The 14,775-nt window shown below is 47.8% G+C and overlaps 4 protein-coding genes across 4 annotated transcripts; 3 read left to right on the forward strand and 1 right to left on the reverse strand.

Annotated features, from left to right (window-relative positions):
- Positions 1-478: 478 nt before the first annotated feature.
- FPSE_04430 (uncharacterized protein) lies at positions 479-1,206 on the forward strand (the record flags this gene model as incomplete). Its single annotated transcript, XM_009257548.1, has 2 exons — positions 479-1,006; positions 1,060-1,206. The coding sequence occupies 2 exons, from the start codon at positions 479-481 to the stop codon at positions 1,204-1,206; spliced, it is 675 nt and encodes a 224-aa protein (XP_009255823.1).
- Positions 1,207-1,465: 259 nt separating this feature from the next.
- Positions 1,466-2,475, reverse strand: FPSE_04431 (uncharacterized protein; the record flags this gene model as incomplete). The annotated part of the gene is made up of 2 exons (XM_009257549.1): positions 1,466-1,759; positions 1,813-2,475. The coding sequence occupies 2 exons, from the start codon at positions 2,473-2,475 to the stop codon at positions 1,466-1,468; spliced, it is 957 nt and encodes a 318-aa protein (XP_009255824.1).
- Positions 2,476-10,141: 7,666 nt separating this feature from the next.
- On the forward strand, positions 10,142-11,770 carry FPSE_04432 (uncharacterized protein; the record flags this gene model as incomplete). Its single annotated transcript, XM_009257550.1, has 4 exons — positions 10,142-10,220; positions 10,269-10,507; positions 10,568-11,338; positions 11,393-11,770. The coding sequence occupies 4 exons, from the start codon at positions 10,142-10,144 to the stop codon at positions 11,768-11,770; spliced, it is 1,467 nt and encodes a 488-aa protein (XP_009255825.1).
- A 1,664-nt stretch (positions 11,771-13,434) lies between these two features.
- FPSE_04433 (uncharacterized protein) lies at positions 13,435-14,646 on the forward strand (the record flags this gene model as incomplete). Its single annotated transcript, XM_009257551.1, has 1 exon — positions 13,435-14,646. One exon carries the CDS (start codon positions 13,435-13,437, stop codon positions 14,644-14,646), a length of 1,212 nt encoding a protein of 403 aa, XP_009255826.1.
- Positions 14,647-14,775: the final 129 nt, after the last annotated feature.

Here is a 14,775-nt window from a genome sequence, read left to right on the forward strand (position 1 = left end):
AGCGAAAGCATAATCATATTAGACTATAAATCACGAGCATTTTAGACTACAGATCAAAGTACACGTTGAGAGTCTGATTAACAAGGGTTAGACGAAAACGAGTTGTACAGAAAACCAAACTCGAATAGATAGATCTCGTATAACTTATAGTTAACTGCATATGCCCTGTCTTATCACGTCCCCTCATCATGACTAGTGCGACCTGGTGGAGAACAGAACAGCCTATCACTCCAACCTCTTAGCCAGGCAAATCAGCCTCAAACGAGCATTTCTACGTGATGAAGAGCATTCCAAACTCCAACGCAACAAATAATATAAATACATAAGAACTGATTGAACTACTTTGCAACAAGATACCGTCAACTTCAGTTTCGCCTTTTCCTGACCGCCAATTATCGATATATCGAAGCTCATCTCACACCGTAACTTCATCCCACACCAACCACCAGGAGTCACCTCACACTCAACTCCAGCAACCATGGGCAGCGCAGATACTCTTCCCTTTTGGAACTACAATATCCCAGAAGACCAAAGAACAGACGAGTGCCCTGAATTTCTTCTCATCACCCACGAAAAGGACAGGGGCATTCTCTCCACGCCAGACGAAGAATACCACATCTCAACCTGGGACGAGGTCCGAGATATCATACAGGCAAATCGTCTAGAACTCTTCAAGCGTATACCTTCAGAGCTTCGCCGCTATAAGAAGTTTACATTCCATCTCAAGAAAACGTACGGCACTGTTGCCAACTTCCTCCTTGAGCATCGTCTTAAATGGACGCCTCCTGTAACACCGCGCGGAGCACCCTTTGAGTTTGAGGACGACTACAAGATCCTATGGAACGATGCTCCATATGGAATAGATCCGAGAATCGCGCATCTTGTGGTCTGGACAAAGTTCGATCTTAAGGAGGATCCTGCAACAGGCGATTTGACAGACGGGGCAAGGAAGGAGATTGATGATTTCGTGACAAGAACGTTTCGAGCACATGTCCCAGAAGAAAATGTACGTCTTCTCTGTTGCTGAAATTTCTCTGTTTGTGAAGCTTATGAGTATAGGTCCTTTGGTTCAGAAACTGGCAAGGTCTGCAATCAGTGAACGCCATCCAGCATCTACATGTGATGCTCTTTAACCCAGATCCTGATTTTGTTCGGAAAATCACAAAAGGAGACATACCTCGAGCAGGAATGGAACTGAACAAGTGAGTACAACTTGACGCAGCGAGCTCCATCAAAAGTGCTTTGTATGCGGCGGGTTGCAAAAAGTATGCCTAAATGTTGAAGAGGCTATCCACTTGATCAATACTATTTTTGTGTTATGTACAACATGTGCCAACTGTTGAAAGAAACCCGTGGCTAGTTCCAAGTACCATGCCAGGCAGAACTTGGCCCAAAAATCCTATTCATACATCGTCGAATTTTGTTTTCTCCTTGCTTCTTGTTTGTGTCCAATACGGTGTTGCTGTTACGACTTGCCATCATGGCTCTTGGTGGCACCTGACGAACCTGCAACCCTGTTCCTCGTATCGTCAAACCTCACATCCTTGGTTCTTGATACCTCGATCTTGACATCCTCGGTCTTAACTGTCAACTCAACACAAGCAGCTTCGGCAAGTGGCACAGCGGTGGGTTTCTCTAGGCCAATGCGAATGATCTCTCCATAAAAGTCATCCCGCTTGGTCCTCAACTCCCTGGCAATGTGGAAAGCCAGACTGGCCGCCAGAGCCTCCAGAGTTTCGAATGAGGATTCTGACATGGCCTGTACGAATAGGTGTCAGCGTATGTGTAGTCTGTCACTTGGAATTTACCCACATCGACAATAATGCTCTCTATGACGGCGTAATCATCATGGGCTGTCTGATACTCATCGATCCTGATGTTTGTGATAACAACTTGTTTAGCGTTTCGCTCATTGCTGTTGACGCCGATGAGAGTAGGCACTCTGATTCCTTCCAGGCCCAGTTCCAAGCTTCGCGCCGTGATGGCCGAGTCAACAAAGAGACAAGAGCCGGTGAGCCTGATGGCACTTCCCATCAACGATGCCTTGGGTAAAACTAGAGAGATTGATAGGCGTCGAATGAGGCTGGTCTGGAGGAAAGCTTTTGTCTGCTCAGCAGATGGGTCCTTCACGCCGGTATACTGAAAACCAGTGAGATCGACCCAGAGCCTGTTCAACACATCACTCAGCGACAAGGCTGACTTTGGCAGCTTTTCCAGAGTGCTGAGGATAGACTTGCTTAGAAGACCATAGTGCACTGTGTCGGAAACCTCGTCGTCTGCTGAGGATGAGGGGAACGCATGTGTCAGTGAGACTGCTGCGGATATAAGCAAAGGCTGCTGCTTTGAGCCTCGACCCCAGGCGTCCTTTGGTCCTTGGATCGTCGTCTGGAGGTTTCGCACGCGTACAACAGCGACTGGATCGCCCTCGGCGTTGGAGAGTCGCCGCGAGGAGACGAGAGGAGTTTCTTTGCCCATGGCTGATGATATGATGTGACTCAATTGGTTCTGAGCGAATTGACAACAAGTGGCTTGCCGTCTGATAACGCAACACGACGCGATATATGAAACCTGTGATCAGAGAAGTGCAGCAGATTTATGTTGGCCTGGCGAATGTTTTTATTGGTGGTTGTTTGTTTAGTTGTTGACTCCAGAGTACAGAGTTATGTCATTTGTGTGACTCTGTGAAGTTAGAATGACAAACAGCAGCGGGGCAAGCCTCGACTGACTATCTCTACAACCGACAATAGAGTAACATCACCAGTGCTTGTCATATAATATCGTTAATTAATATTCATGAATTGATATTCGAATTATGCAAAGTTCATCTGAAAATGTCACTCAAGTTGTAGGGTATTGAAGCACTAATGATCGTATTGAGACAAACGTTGTACGAGTTCACACTCATCGTAACTTACAAGTCCAACTAGAAGCAACAATGTCTTATCTACCTACCTAAGTCTAGATAGCCAAACAACAAGTTTACCACATAATTTCCATCTTACTATTAGCAATAAAAACATTTCCTTTCTTTATCCTTACCTGTAGTTATCGCTCTTGTCTGACGCGAACAACGCATATCACGTGATATCTCAAGCGACTACCCTACATATCTACTGGACATTGATTTCTTGCAAATTCAACTTGTTGACACAGATATCAACAGTTTTTCACAGGAACCTGTTTCAACTATTTACAGTGACTCATCGCTTAAGACCATGCTGATAACTTCAAACGAGACAATGGCGACCATGGTATGAATTTGATGATCCACCTGGTATTCGCAAACAATCAGTGGGCAGTTTGCCGAAGGAGCATTGCGATAAACCTACTGATATATGTGGTTTGAAACCATGTACAAACCTCAAACGATCTGTCACTGATATCCTACCATCCAACCTTCAGAAAGCCACCCGTGACGGCATCCTTCCCGCGGTTCACGCAATCCTCATCCTTTTCTCTGTACCCATCACAGCGGTTCCTAGGATCAGCGTTCCGTCGTTCGGACTTCCAGTCCAGGACCAGGGTATCAAACATGCACTGGGCTGCTCTCATGCACTTGCACCCGCATCTGCATTTTTGGCCCGAGCCAGCCCTGTCTCGCCTCCCAAATCTGTAGCCCTGTGCTGCTCGCAAGGTTTCGAGTCCCGTTCGGACCAAGTGGTCGTATGAGGAAGTTCAGGTGCTCCTAAAATCACGCAGCGCCGCGTGTTGAAGTCGCATTTCCAATGGGGAAAAAGAAGAACTGAGGCATTCGCTTCCAGAACATCGGGTTAACACTTGTAGCCATTCGGAAGACCCATCTGTATAAGGCAACTGCAAATGCCCGACAGTACAATTACGGATAAGACGCATGTATGTATAGCCTTAAGGTGATCCTCAGGGTCCGTGGTCTTAACCCGCGGTCGTATCCTCAGAGTCCACCGTCCAAGCTGTTTGCTTATCTATCTCGGCTAACAACAGAACCAGAGTCGCTTAAGCTACGCGGTTGAAACACAGACGACAACAACTACGACGATAGGGTCCTGATGGTGGAGTAGCGAAATAGGAAGAGATGAAACGCGACGACGTAGTCGGATGATGCTTTCAAGCCGGTCCTTGCTTTTTCGAAAACGCGGTAAACCAGCACCATCACCAACTTCCAAAGTAACAAAAGTAAAAATCCATTTCGACCGACAGTTGTCAGCGCTAAGTCTCTAGAACAAGTGACTAAAAGGCCGTGTTGGCACCTTGCACCTTTCAGGTTGTATTGGACTGATGCTACCACAACGATCAATAATGAAGATCATATTGCTGCGGCTCTCTCGCCTCTCGGTATGTAGAATCCGTATACAATGCAACCCGGCGATTTTCAACACAAATGGAACCCTCCTCCGCAACGGTGAGGAGTAGTCCCAGTTAACTAGTACTCCGTAGGATTCGCGTCAATAGTACCTGAACGTACGTACGGGCGACCCTAGCCCGCAGCGACGAACTTGCCCAGATTTGTGTAGCAATCTGGCAGAAGCCATAACGAAGCTACCAAGACAAAACAATAGCTTCAAAGTCTCTAGCTGACCGGGCCGCTGCGCAAAAAGCACAGAAAACCAGCACTGGCACTCAAGTTTAATCATCCTTCGGTTTTATGTGCCAGAAAGAGTTAGCTTCCTCCCGAAAAGGGCTCCTCATCAAACTACGAAGCTGGATATGCGAGTCAATTCAGGCTCAGATCATCTCATAGCTTGGCTAAGACGGAAGCTATGCTGTGGGTTTGAGGACCGTGTCATGGGCAGCTTCGCTGTTAATAGAATCAACCAAGGTCAGTGCAACTTGGTAGGCTGGTCAGTTTCAGTTTCGTACGCAATCCGCGCGTTTCATCTTTTTTACCATGTTTTAGTCCGGAATATTCTATTCCGCGTTCCACATGTAACCTCAATCGCACCTTGCTTTGCTTCCAACTAACTTCATGCAACGAAGTCGTCCTCATTACGGCAAGACGTCTAAAAAGATTCTAGACTATTCGTTTGGCCCGGAGAAGGCAAAAATGGATAATGACCACGCGAATATCCTGGACTGATTGCTGACCGGTATGGATAATCATTTCTTGAATCAACATGGTCAAATTTCCAATCCGAGTATCACAGTCATACTTCTTGCTGTGCCACTCCGGCTAATACATGCGGCATTAGTTTGTCTACCCACCTCTCGAATTCCGTGAGAGATGGGGTTGCAGAAGCAACAAGATGCAACAGTTCCGAATCACAGACGACCTTGCGAATTGCATGTGTTGGATATATCCGGACGACAGTACGTGGTAGTCAAGAAACTTCCTTTTGACGGTATACGACGTTATATTTTACCTGTCAGCTGTGTCGATGGTTACGTCGGCCTTTATCCGATATTGGTGTTTTGTTGTACGTACAATACGTATATCGATGGACCGGGGGTGGCTTCCTGTAAGACAATTCAATGGTCAAACCCCTGAATGCTTCCTGAATTAGGACAGTATCCACTATTTATGGAGACGGGAACAATATCTGCAAGGGCCGGGACAGACACGCAGCTGCAACTGTGCGGCACATCAAACCCATGTTCTTTGACTAATTGACTACTAAGGCATATCATCATGCCACAATTGAGGCAGTAAGACATTCCCAGTCCTTAACACTACCAATAAATCATTATTGTAGTACCCGTTATCTTTGACAGATGTCAAGGGAGGAATCCGAAACCTTCTTTCCAACGGAGAATTTCCATTGACTCTTGAAAGTGCTGCCAGGCCTTGATCAGCGCAGAAGCACAGTATGTTACCAGATCAACAAGCACATCTTGTTGCCGTTATCCGTGGAAGTGCGAGAAGCGAGAGAGGAAGCGCTACACATCTGGAATAGGCATCTGAGCCGCACCTAACCAATGACTAAACGGCCTTGATGATGGAGTACACTTACATGCAGACAGTTCCTTTGATAGCTTAGAATAACCCGTGTTCACTGTTGCTCAAAGGCCACTAGCCAGGAACTCGGATGTGAGGATAGTGAGCCGTCCGGGGAAGGATCGTGGGGAAGACAGGAGTGAATACGAAAGGGCAATTCCACTTCAAAGGATGGCTGTGCGCCTTGCAAGAAACCGTGTGTTGACAGCATCATGGCACTCACAGACAAGATCTGTTGCGAAGTGTCCCAGTCGGATCTTGGCACTTCTGGGTAAGTAGATTCGTAGAGTGATAGTTTGTTCACAAGTCTCATACACGAAGCTTTCCGTGGATCAAGTTACAGTTGAGTTTGATGACTGGTGGTTGCATTATCACTCAACGTTCTCGTTCAGGATATTACACTAAAGAACCCAAGAGCAGTCGTAAGCGGATATACAAAGCACCACACCATCAACTTTGCAAACTCTGCAAACCAGGTACATCGGAAGTGGCTGACGAAATGGTGTGAGGTGAGCTGCCCTGAGCATGCACCATGGTGTACAGTACCTGCATCGAATGTACCTGTAAGGCACGGCACCACCTAACTACTTGCTGACTGCTTCATGGATGAGGCAAGTAGTCATGTTCTTGTTAAGACAACGTATTATTCAGATTGCGGTGGTGATAGTGGGAATAATAGCGCTTGGGCGTATATGAATATGCCACAGACGGATCGGGAAGTTATTTGTGAATTTATGGCACAGGAGCATGTCCTTTGTCGTGGATGGGTGGGTGCTGGTGAAAGATGTAAGCTGATGTTACTCGATTGTGTGCGTCTTGAGATCTGCCATTGGCACCCTTTCAACTAAACCCTGACGAAATTTTCATTGGCAAAAGTTGGTAAGCTTCAGGTGGTGGGAAAGGTAGCGTGCGTAGGTACTATGATGGTGAGTATTGTTGGGCCCATGATAATGGCCGATGATATATATGTATAAAATAGGTGTTAACGATGCGTGCTTTCTCATGCTTAGTGATGCAACGGATGAGATGCATATATTTGGGGATGTCTCTTTCAACAGCGATTGGACCCGACAAAGTTGATAATAGTGGATATATCGCAGAGTGTAAAAACGAGCACACGAATCAGACGTTGAGCGGAAGGAATGACAAGGTGATGATATTGCTGAGTGGCAAAGAAAGAGCCAACCAACGAAAGCCCAAAGCCAGGAACCGAACAGTACCAAGCACTAACAGAAGTGACAGGGACCAGGACAAGGGAGCCGCCCATGTATGTGACTGACCGGGGATCGACAAGGGCTCAAGAAGGGCCGAGAAGCCAGTAAAGGCACAGAGACAGCAGCTGTCACGTCCCCCGAGACAAAGCGAATGATGAGCGACAGACCGTTAGTGGTTAAGGCTACCGCGCAGGCTTGTGATCTGTCGATGGTGGCTTTCGATATGCGACAAATGACGAGCGTTGAAAAAGACGTTGAGGAATAAGATTGGAGCTTGCACCTACGCGATTGAATGGAATCTCATTCGCCAAGGGTGGTATTGCTTTTTTCGGTAATATATAATTGTTTGAACCGGAACCATAGGGCTCATGAATAAACGTTAATAAATTAAAAAGATAGTTTACGAATGACTGGTGAGAGAACCACCAGTTGCCTTGAGAAATCAATTACAGTCTAGGTTGTCCCTGCTAAATTCATCTCCCAGAGGCTACTAGGTAGGGAAGGGACAAATAGACTCCACCGTCTGCCCTGTGAAGTGTAGTAGTCGCACTGGAAGAAGAAACATTTTGTGGACAGATGATAACCATCCGGGGGAAAGAAAGGGCGAGGCCCACAAGATCGATGCCTGCCGGTCAATCCAATCCGATCCCTGTGTATCAATTCCCACTCATACGACAGCCAAAAGAAAATACCAAACGTTGGATTTTACCCGAGACATCGCTGATATCACCGTACCTGACACTACACCTATTTTCGACAATTGTTACATTATAATGGCATCGTCGCATCGAACTGTACTGTAGCGCTCAACTCTGTTAAGTCATGGAACGAATTGCGTATCTATACGAGACCGGTACTTCTCTTATTGGTTGCCCATCAAGCTCCATGCTATGCTATGGTTAATGGATTGGGATTGGTTACACTACGCTCAGTTCACTTGGTTTCGAGTAAGCTCAATTTAATCTACAGCAGGTCTCAGCTCAGCTCCATTGCTAGCAGTGTTGCCAAATTTTGAAACGAAGCACGGTCAACTCCAAGTCCCGAGAGCACCTCTAGCCGATAATCGTCTGCGGTGTTGGGGAACTATGGCGCGAGACCCAACTTGACTCTGTCTTGATCTGTTGGTTTAATTACACTGATCACTAAAGTGGCTCAGCGTCGCTATGACTTGGCTCTGGGGACGTCACGTTTCGAGAAGTACTCGGAACAACATGGCCTAAAACACTTCACATTGGTTCACAGACCTACGGATGACCCGACCGAAACGCGACCAAGCCGTGCTCTTCACATATAAATAACAAAGCTTGGCAGGACCCCATCTCTCTAAGCTCTCCTGTCAGTGTGGTGCTAATGAAAAGATGGCGTCCTTCAGGTCTTCAACAGTGTACCAACCAATTCAAGGTTGGACTAGGAATTAGGCCAACATCCCATTGATGAGAGATGCGAGCGAATGCAAACATCGATGGTTGGTCTGCTCGCAGGATTCGTCATGTTGCATACATGTATGCATACTAACCTTCACCAGCAGGTGCTGTGCGGTTGAGATACTACCAATAATCAATTCTTGATGGACTTGTTTTGTCGAGGCATTTGTTGATAACTGACCGCTGCAGGTCACGGACCTTCAGACCTCCGTCACCTGTGAGGCTGCAACGGCTAGAATAGCGTCATACCTGATACTACCTACCTACTTACCGTATGTTGTGGAATCAGTCTTATACAAACTAATAAAATTAATTAATGTCCCCAAATGTTGACAGACGCTCAAGTTTTGTTCGAAAAGCTCATCCGTAGCCCTGTGGATAAAATCAGAGTCAGAGAGTCAGAATGACCCGAGTAAGTCAAGTGACAGGGGTGTGTCGGGACAACCAAGACATGCATCGACGACCCCCTGAGTCTCCTCCGCCTTCCACATTAGCAACATCCAGGCACGCCAGGCACCCGCACCACAGCTTCTTGGAAGATGTGCTGCTTCTGCTTCTGCTCCACCCACTGGACACCCTCGTCTGCGTTAAGCTTCGCCTGTAGGTACGTATGAAGGAGGAGAGAGCATACATTGCATCCTCTTTGGGTACTTTGGTACACTCTCCTCTACCTACCTGGGCTCTGCACTTTGACGGCACTGATGCACGGCAGAGTGGGTCGTTCCCAAGTTCAACAACCCCTGCAACCTCACTCACTCAGGTCCTCTTCCATTGCTGGACGCCGCCCGCTTGTCATCACTGCCCGCTCCCCCAATCGCACGTCGAGTCCTGGTTCTTAGCAGTCTCAGCGCCTGCAACTCTTTTGGCTTGGTCTCCATCAGGGCCCTATTGGCCCCTGCTCAATGCCCTAGTCCTGGTTCGCCATGCCTCTACTGATCCAGGATGCTCCGAATAGATGGGCGAGATGCAGGTAGACAGAAGGAAACCCTACCAGACTCCAGCATGGCAGGGGTCTTTGAGAGAGGCAAAGCCATACCCTGTTGCCTCCACCTTCGCTTCAAGTGTCGTTCTCGATTCCCCATTGTCAGTGCTCGAGGCCCCGTATTGGTCCTGGCCAAATATATACATGCAGAGATCTCCCTCCATCTCTATTTCATCCCGTGAGCTTATATGACCCGTCTGCCCTCCTGTCCATGCGAGCGACTCTGAATTCGCTGGTTGTTTCATGAGTCTAAGTGCTGGCTGCACTGTTGGAGCTGCTGTCACACTTGTCTAACAAGTTATATTGTATAATATCCTGATCATCATCACACGTCTCCCTATTGTCATACCTTTCTGTCTCTCTCTTCCTCTCTCTTCGAAACTATCTCGGTGCTGCCGTATTGTCACACAATTTCGAGCCATCGTCAACATAACGCCTGCTATGCTATAAACGCACTTGGCTGATTCAACGTCGACAACCACGCCTCTCCAACTGGTATCGGAGGGAAAAGTGCAACACTCGGCTGCAGACGTCTTGGGCTTGGGCTTGGAGTATCTATTGGCTGGACTATCGATAATTCGGATTGGCACGGCAAGCCTGCCCATTCTTCACCATGGCCAACACAACCCTGGGGATCAACATGTGCCCTCCGCCATTTTATGATGCCGCTATATTCCCTGACACTGGTGGATGTAAGTGAGCTGAATCTGGAATACAGGTTTCCTTTCTAACAGATACAGTCATCGATGGCCGGCTCTGCAAGCAGATAGGCAGTACTGTGTGCTGCCTACCTTGTCCTATGACTGACTGGGTTTATCCCGAACGATTCGAGACATTAACTTCAGTTGCAAACTGGGTATCGCTCGCTAGCCAGATATGCTGTATTTTCTTACTTCTATCATGGGCATGCCTCCCCGTTGAAAAAACCAACCGGCATTACTTGAGCATATGCCTGACCATTGCCATTCTACTTATGAACGTAAGTAATACCAAAAGTTGCCCAGACCTTGGGCACAGTAACTAATGCTACAGAATACAGATGGGTTTTGTGGTTCCCCTCGTAGCACAGCCAGAGCAATGTTACAACGAAATTACACCGCACAGCATGTACACCAGCAAGGTCTGTGGTGCCTCTGGTACCTTTATCCTTCTTGGAGGCTGGGCGGGTGTCATGTGGGTGTTCCTTAGATCGGTATCTCTCCACCTTCAGATTTGCTGGCAAGTCCTCGTTGGCAAGAACTTTATGATTTTCGCCCAAGCAGCCGGCTGGGGAGTTCCTATTCTGGGAATCGTTCTGGCCCTCGTCTTTAGTGGTGTCTCGTTCCGTTTTGGCAAGACATGTCACATCAACCACGAGAACAGCTTGGCTGACTTTTGGATTCCCCTTCTCCTTTTTGCTGGACTGACAGTCATCATCACATTCGCCACTTTTGGTTACTGTATCAAGGTCTACCTAGCATCCTTGTCCGATAATGGAGCATCCTCTGAGGGTTCCAGTCTGCCTACTTACACGCACAGCGTCAAGACCATGAGCCCACGACAAGTTTACCGCCGAGTTCGCCGTGTTATCGCCCATCAGTGGCGCGGAATTGCCATTGTACTGATCATTATCGCCGACGTCATCTTCTTTTCAGTGGTTTTCGTCTTCCAAGACAACGTTGTTCAGTCTGTTGCGGACGATCCTGATAAGGCAAATGATTGGGTTGGATGTCTTTATCTTACAAAGGGCAAAAAGGAAGATTGCTTTGATGAGGCATCCGGCCTAGTTATCAACGAAGCAACCGTGACAGCTGTGCTTCTTCTCTTAGCGGTATGTGTCCCATGAGCAATGCATTCATCCAAGTGATTACTAACAGTATGGTAGTTCAACGGTATGTGGCTAGTCCTCTTCCTGGGACGATGGTCTATGGTCCACGGTTGGATGGACTTGATCAAGCGACCCTTTGTCCGAAGCAAGAAGGAGTTCGTGTCAGTCGACGCGCGTGTCGACGTCAAGAGCCAGCCTCGCTCGTACGAGATGCTCTCAAGAGATTCGAGCGCTGCAGTAACACCCGTCTATCCAACGGCCAAGTCTCCAGAAGATGGACGAAGAACACCAGACTACTTTGGCAGCACGGCTCGCTATCATGCGCCTGCTAGATCTTTCTCAAGCCCTAGGCCACTACCGGGCCAGGACGCGGATTCATCCCCACTACCGATCTACAACAAAGAGATGAACCCTCTCGGTATGAACCGAACATAACAAGGGCCGATCACGGAAGCGAAAGATCCCAAAAGGGATGACTAATTTATATTCAAATACTTCTTTCTAATTAAAACACATCCGGAATAATGGCAAAATCGAGGCCTCTTCGGAATATGTACCAACAACGCACAATCGGCCACACACTGGTATCGCGTATTTATCTATTACTCGCCGAGCGATTGAGACCAGCGGCCGAAAGCATGCCCTCATCAAGAGATGAAGGACGGCAACAACAGCAGCGACTGTATTTTCTTTGTTCAAACTTGAGATGTGAAAAAAAAAAACATCAGCACAACTGCGAGATGTTGGCGCTTGTACGATTCAACCTTGCAGTGCAGGGAGACGAGGGAAGAAAAAGAATTGGATGATGATGAGCTGCGGTCCCATATATGGACAACACTGTCTCGGGCACTATATTAGCGGGCTGCGGGAACAGACGAGCATTAACGGAACTGCGGATCCAAAATGTTTCCGTACATGCCGGGAGATCTAGGACATCGATGAGGATCGAAGGCAATTGCCAATGACTGGGAATAGTTGACCTGAATCGTGTCCATGTGTTGCAACGTGCCGGAAGTTGCGGGTTCAGGAAGCAATAGAGCGATGGCAGAGGCCGAGGCCGAGATCGAATCATCGTGTTCGAATTCGGGGACTTCTCGAAACGCCAAGGATCGCCATGCATCCAACATGTCACATCTCATCCGTCGCGGATGCTTAAACGTGCCAAATGATGGCATCTTTAGAGAATATCATAGCAGCCAATTACTTAATCATAAGATATCAAGCTATAATACCATACACTACCAAGAAGAGATTTCTCTATGCAACGTGCCGATTAGTCAATGGATAAGCCCGAGCTTGAGCAATGACGAAATTGAGGTCTCTATCCAATGTCGTGTCGCGTGAGTTGACGGCCAGTCTCCATCAACCACGCTCTCTTAGTCACAACGCCATGCATTCTCTTCCGGATGAGCCGGAAGATGAGACTACCTTGAAGACTTGGCGATCGGATCGATTGATATTGTAATATGTTAATCATTACTCTGTAGTGCTGCATGACTACGCGGTGAGTGAGCTCAACGTATAATAAATAGGCCCCGAGCAGCCGTCACAATGCTGGACTCTGTCTTTATTAAACTTGATCCTGCCCTGCTGTGGTCTTTTTTCACCACTACGTTGTCTATAGACAACAGCAACTTCAGACATTGCGACTCAACTCTGACAAAGCATGTGGATCGATCAAACAGTTTCTTGCTGAAATCGAAAAAGACACAACTTGATCTGCCAAATTTTCCAACAGACCAAGTTACAATAAGGCCCAGCCAGAAACGTGACTTGAGCCTCAAGTCAAAGTCAACTTGTTGGTAGCCATGTGGTCGGCCCTCCGGAACCGGCCCCGCTCCCCGACGCCGCCGATGGACGACTCACGAGATCACTTACTTAGCGATTGGATAGATGTTGAGCAGAATAGGATTTCCGATGGAGAAGATGGACGAAAACATGATGAATTAAACCATTCAAAAAAGACAAGACGACACGTTCATTTTGTCGATGACGAGAAACTAAATATGAAGATCGATACAACAGCACAAACCCGAGCACGAACACGAAGGTGTAGTTGTCTGCTTAGCCCGAGTAGCATCATACTTGTGGCTGCTACGATGCTGTTTCTCGCAGTTGGTTACGTCTATCAATGGAACATCGAAAATGCACTGCACCAGAGTTGGGTTCCAGATGCTGCCAGCGAGCGCTTCGGTCATAGCCCGTTGCCTCCCTCGCCAGAGCATCTCCAGATCACCAACTACACACTACCTCTGCGGACACAAGGCCGAGATATTGTCGACGCCAACGGTCGTCGTTTCAAGATGGCATCGGTGAACTGGTATGGCGCGAGTGATGAGTTCTTTGTTGCCGGAGGTCTGGATATTCAACATCGCGATGAGATTGCCAAAACCATCAAGAAGCTTGGATTCAACAGTGTTAGGCTACCTTATGCGGATGAGTTGGTTATCGAAAACCCAGTCGTTGACGAAAAGCACCTTCGTGCGAACATCGACTTGGTAGGCTTGCGGGCTCTCGACATTTTCCACGCCATTGTCGAGACTCTTACCAAAGCTGGTATCGCAGTCATCGTTAACAACCATATCACCAGCGCAACATGGTGCTGCGGTGCTAACCCTTGTGATGCGGGCTGGTCCAATGACCACCTAGGTCCTATCTGTCGAGTAAAGCAGACCGAGGAAGAATGGATCCAGCACTGGGAGACGATTATGCTGCCGCATATTAAGAACCCTCTCGTCGTTGGTGTTGATGTGAGAAACGAAATCCGTGGACTTTGGGGGACCATGCCGTGGTCCAAATGGGCACCAGCTGCTGAAAGATGCGGCAACCGACTTCTTCAGATGAACAGGGACTGGCTTGTGATAGTCGAGGGCACCGAGTCGTCCAACGATCTATCCAGCATCTGCAAGCGTCCTGTCTTGTTAGATGTCGCCCACCGGTTAGTGTACTCGGCACATGTATACGCGTGGTCCGGCTGGGGTAGCTGGGAGGGCCGATTCCTCCAGCGCGACTACAAGTCATTCGCAAAGACAATGCGACACAACTGGGCCTACATCCTTGAGAAGCAGATTGCTCCGGTATGGGTTGGCGAGATTGGCGCTCCCGGGCAGCCGTCAGTTGGTGATATAAATTACTGGCAGCATTTGACACGGTTCCTGCAAGAGATGGATGCTGATTTCGGATACTGGGCACTCAATGCGCGCAAGCCAAAGGGGAATGTCACAGAGAGATATGGTCTTTTACATGATGACTGGAAGACGCCGGTGCTTGACTACCGGATGAAGGATATGCTGGAGCTCATGGCGTCTTAGACGTATTGAATAATGTATTTAATGAGTATGGATGAAACAAGAATGGTTTTATGGGTTTGATTTGGAGGATATACCTTTATAGCGCAATGAATATTCAGCAGTATTATACGGATATATCATCCACGTTGA

The sequence above is a fragment of the Fusarium pseudograminearum genome, chromosome 1 (genome assembly GCF_000303195.2).
Source record: "Fusarium pseudograminearum CS3096 chromosome 1, whole genome shotgun sequence".
NCBI classification, from domain to species: domain Eukaryota; kingdom Fungi; phylum Ascomycota; class Sordariomycetes; order Hypocreales; family Nectriaceae; genus Fusarium; species Fusarium pseudograminearum.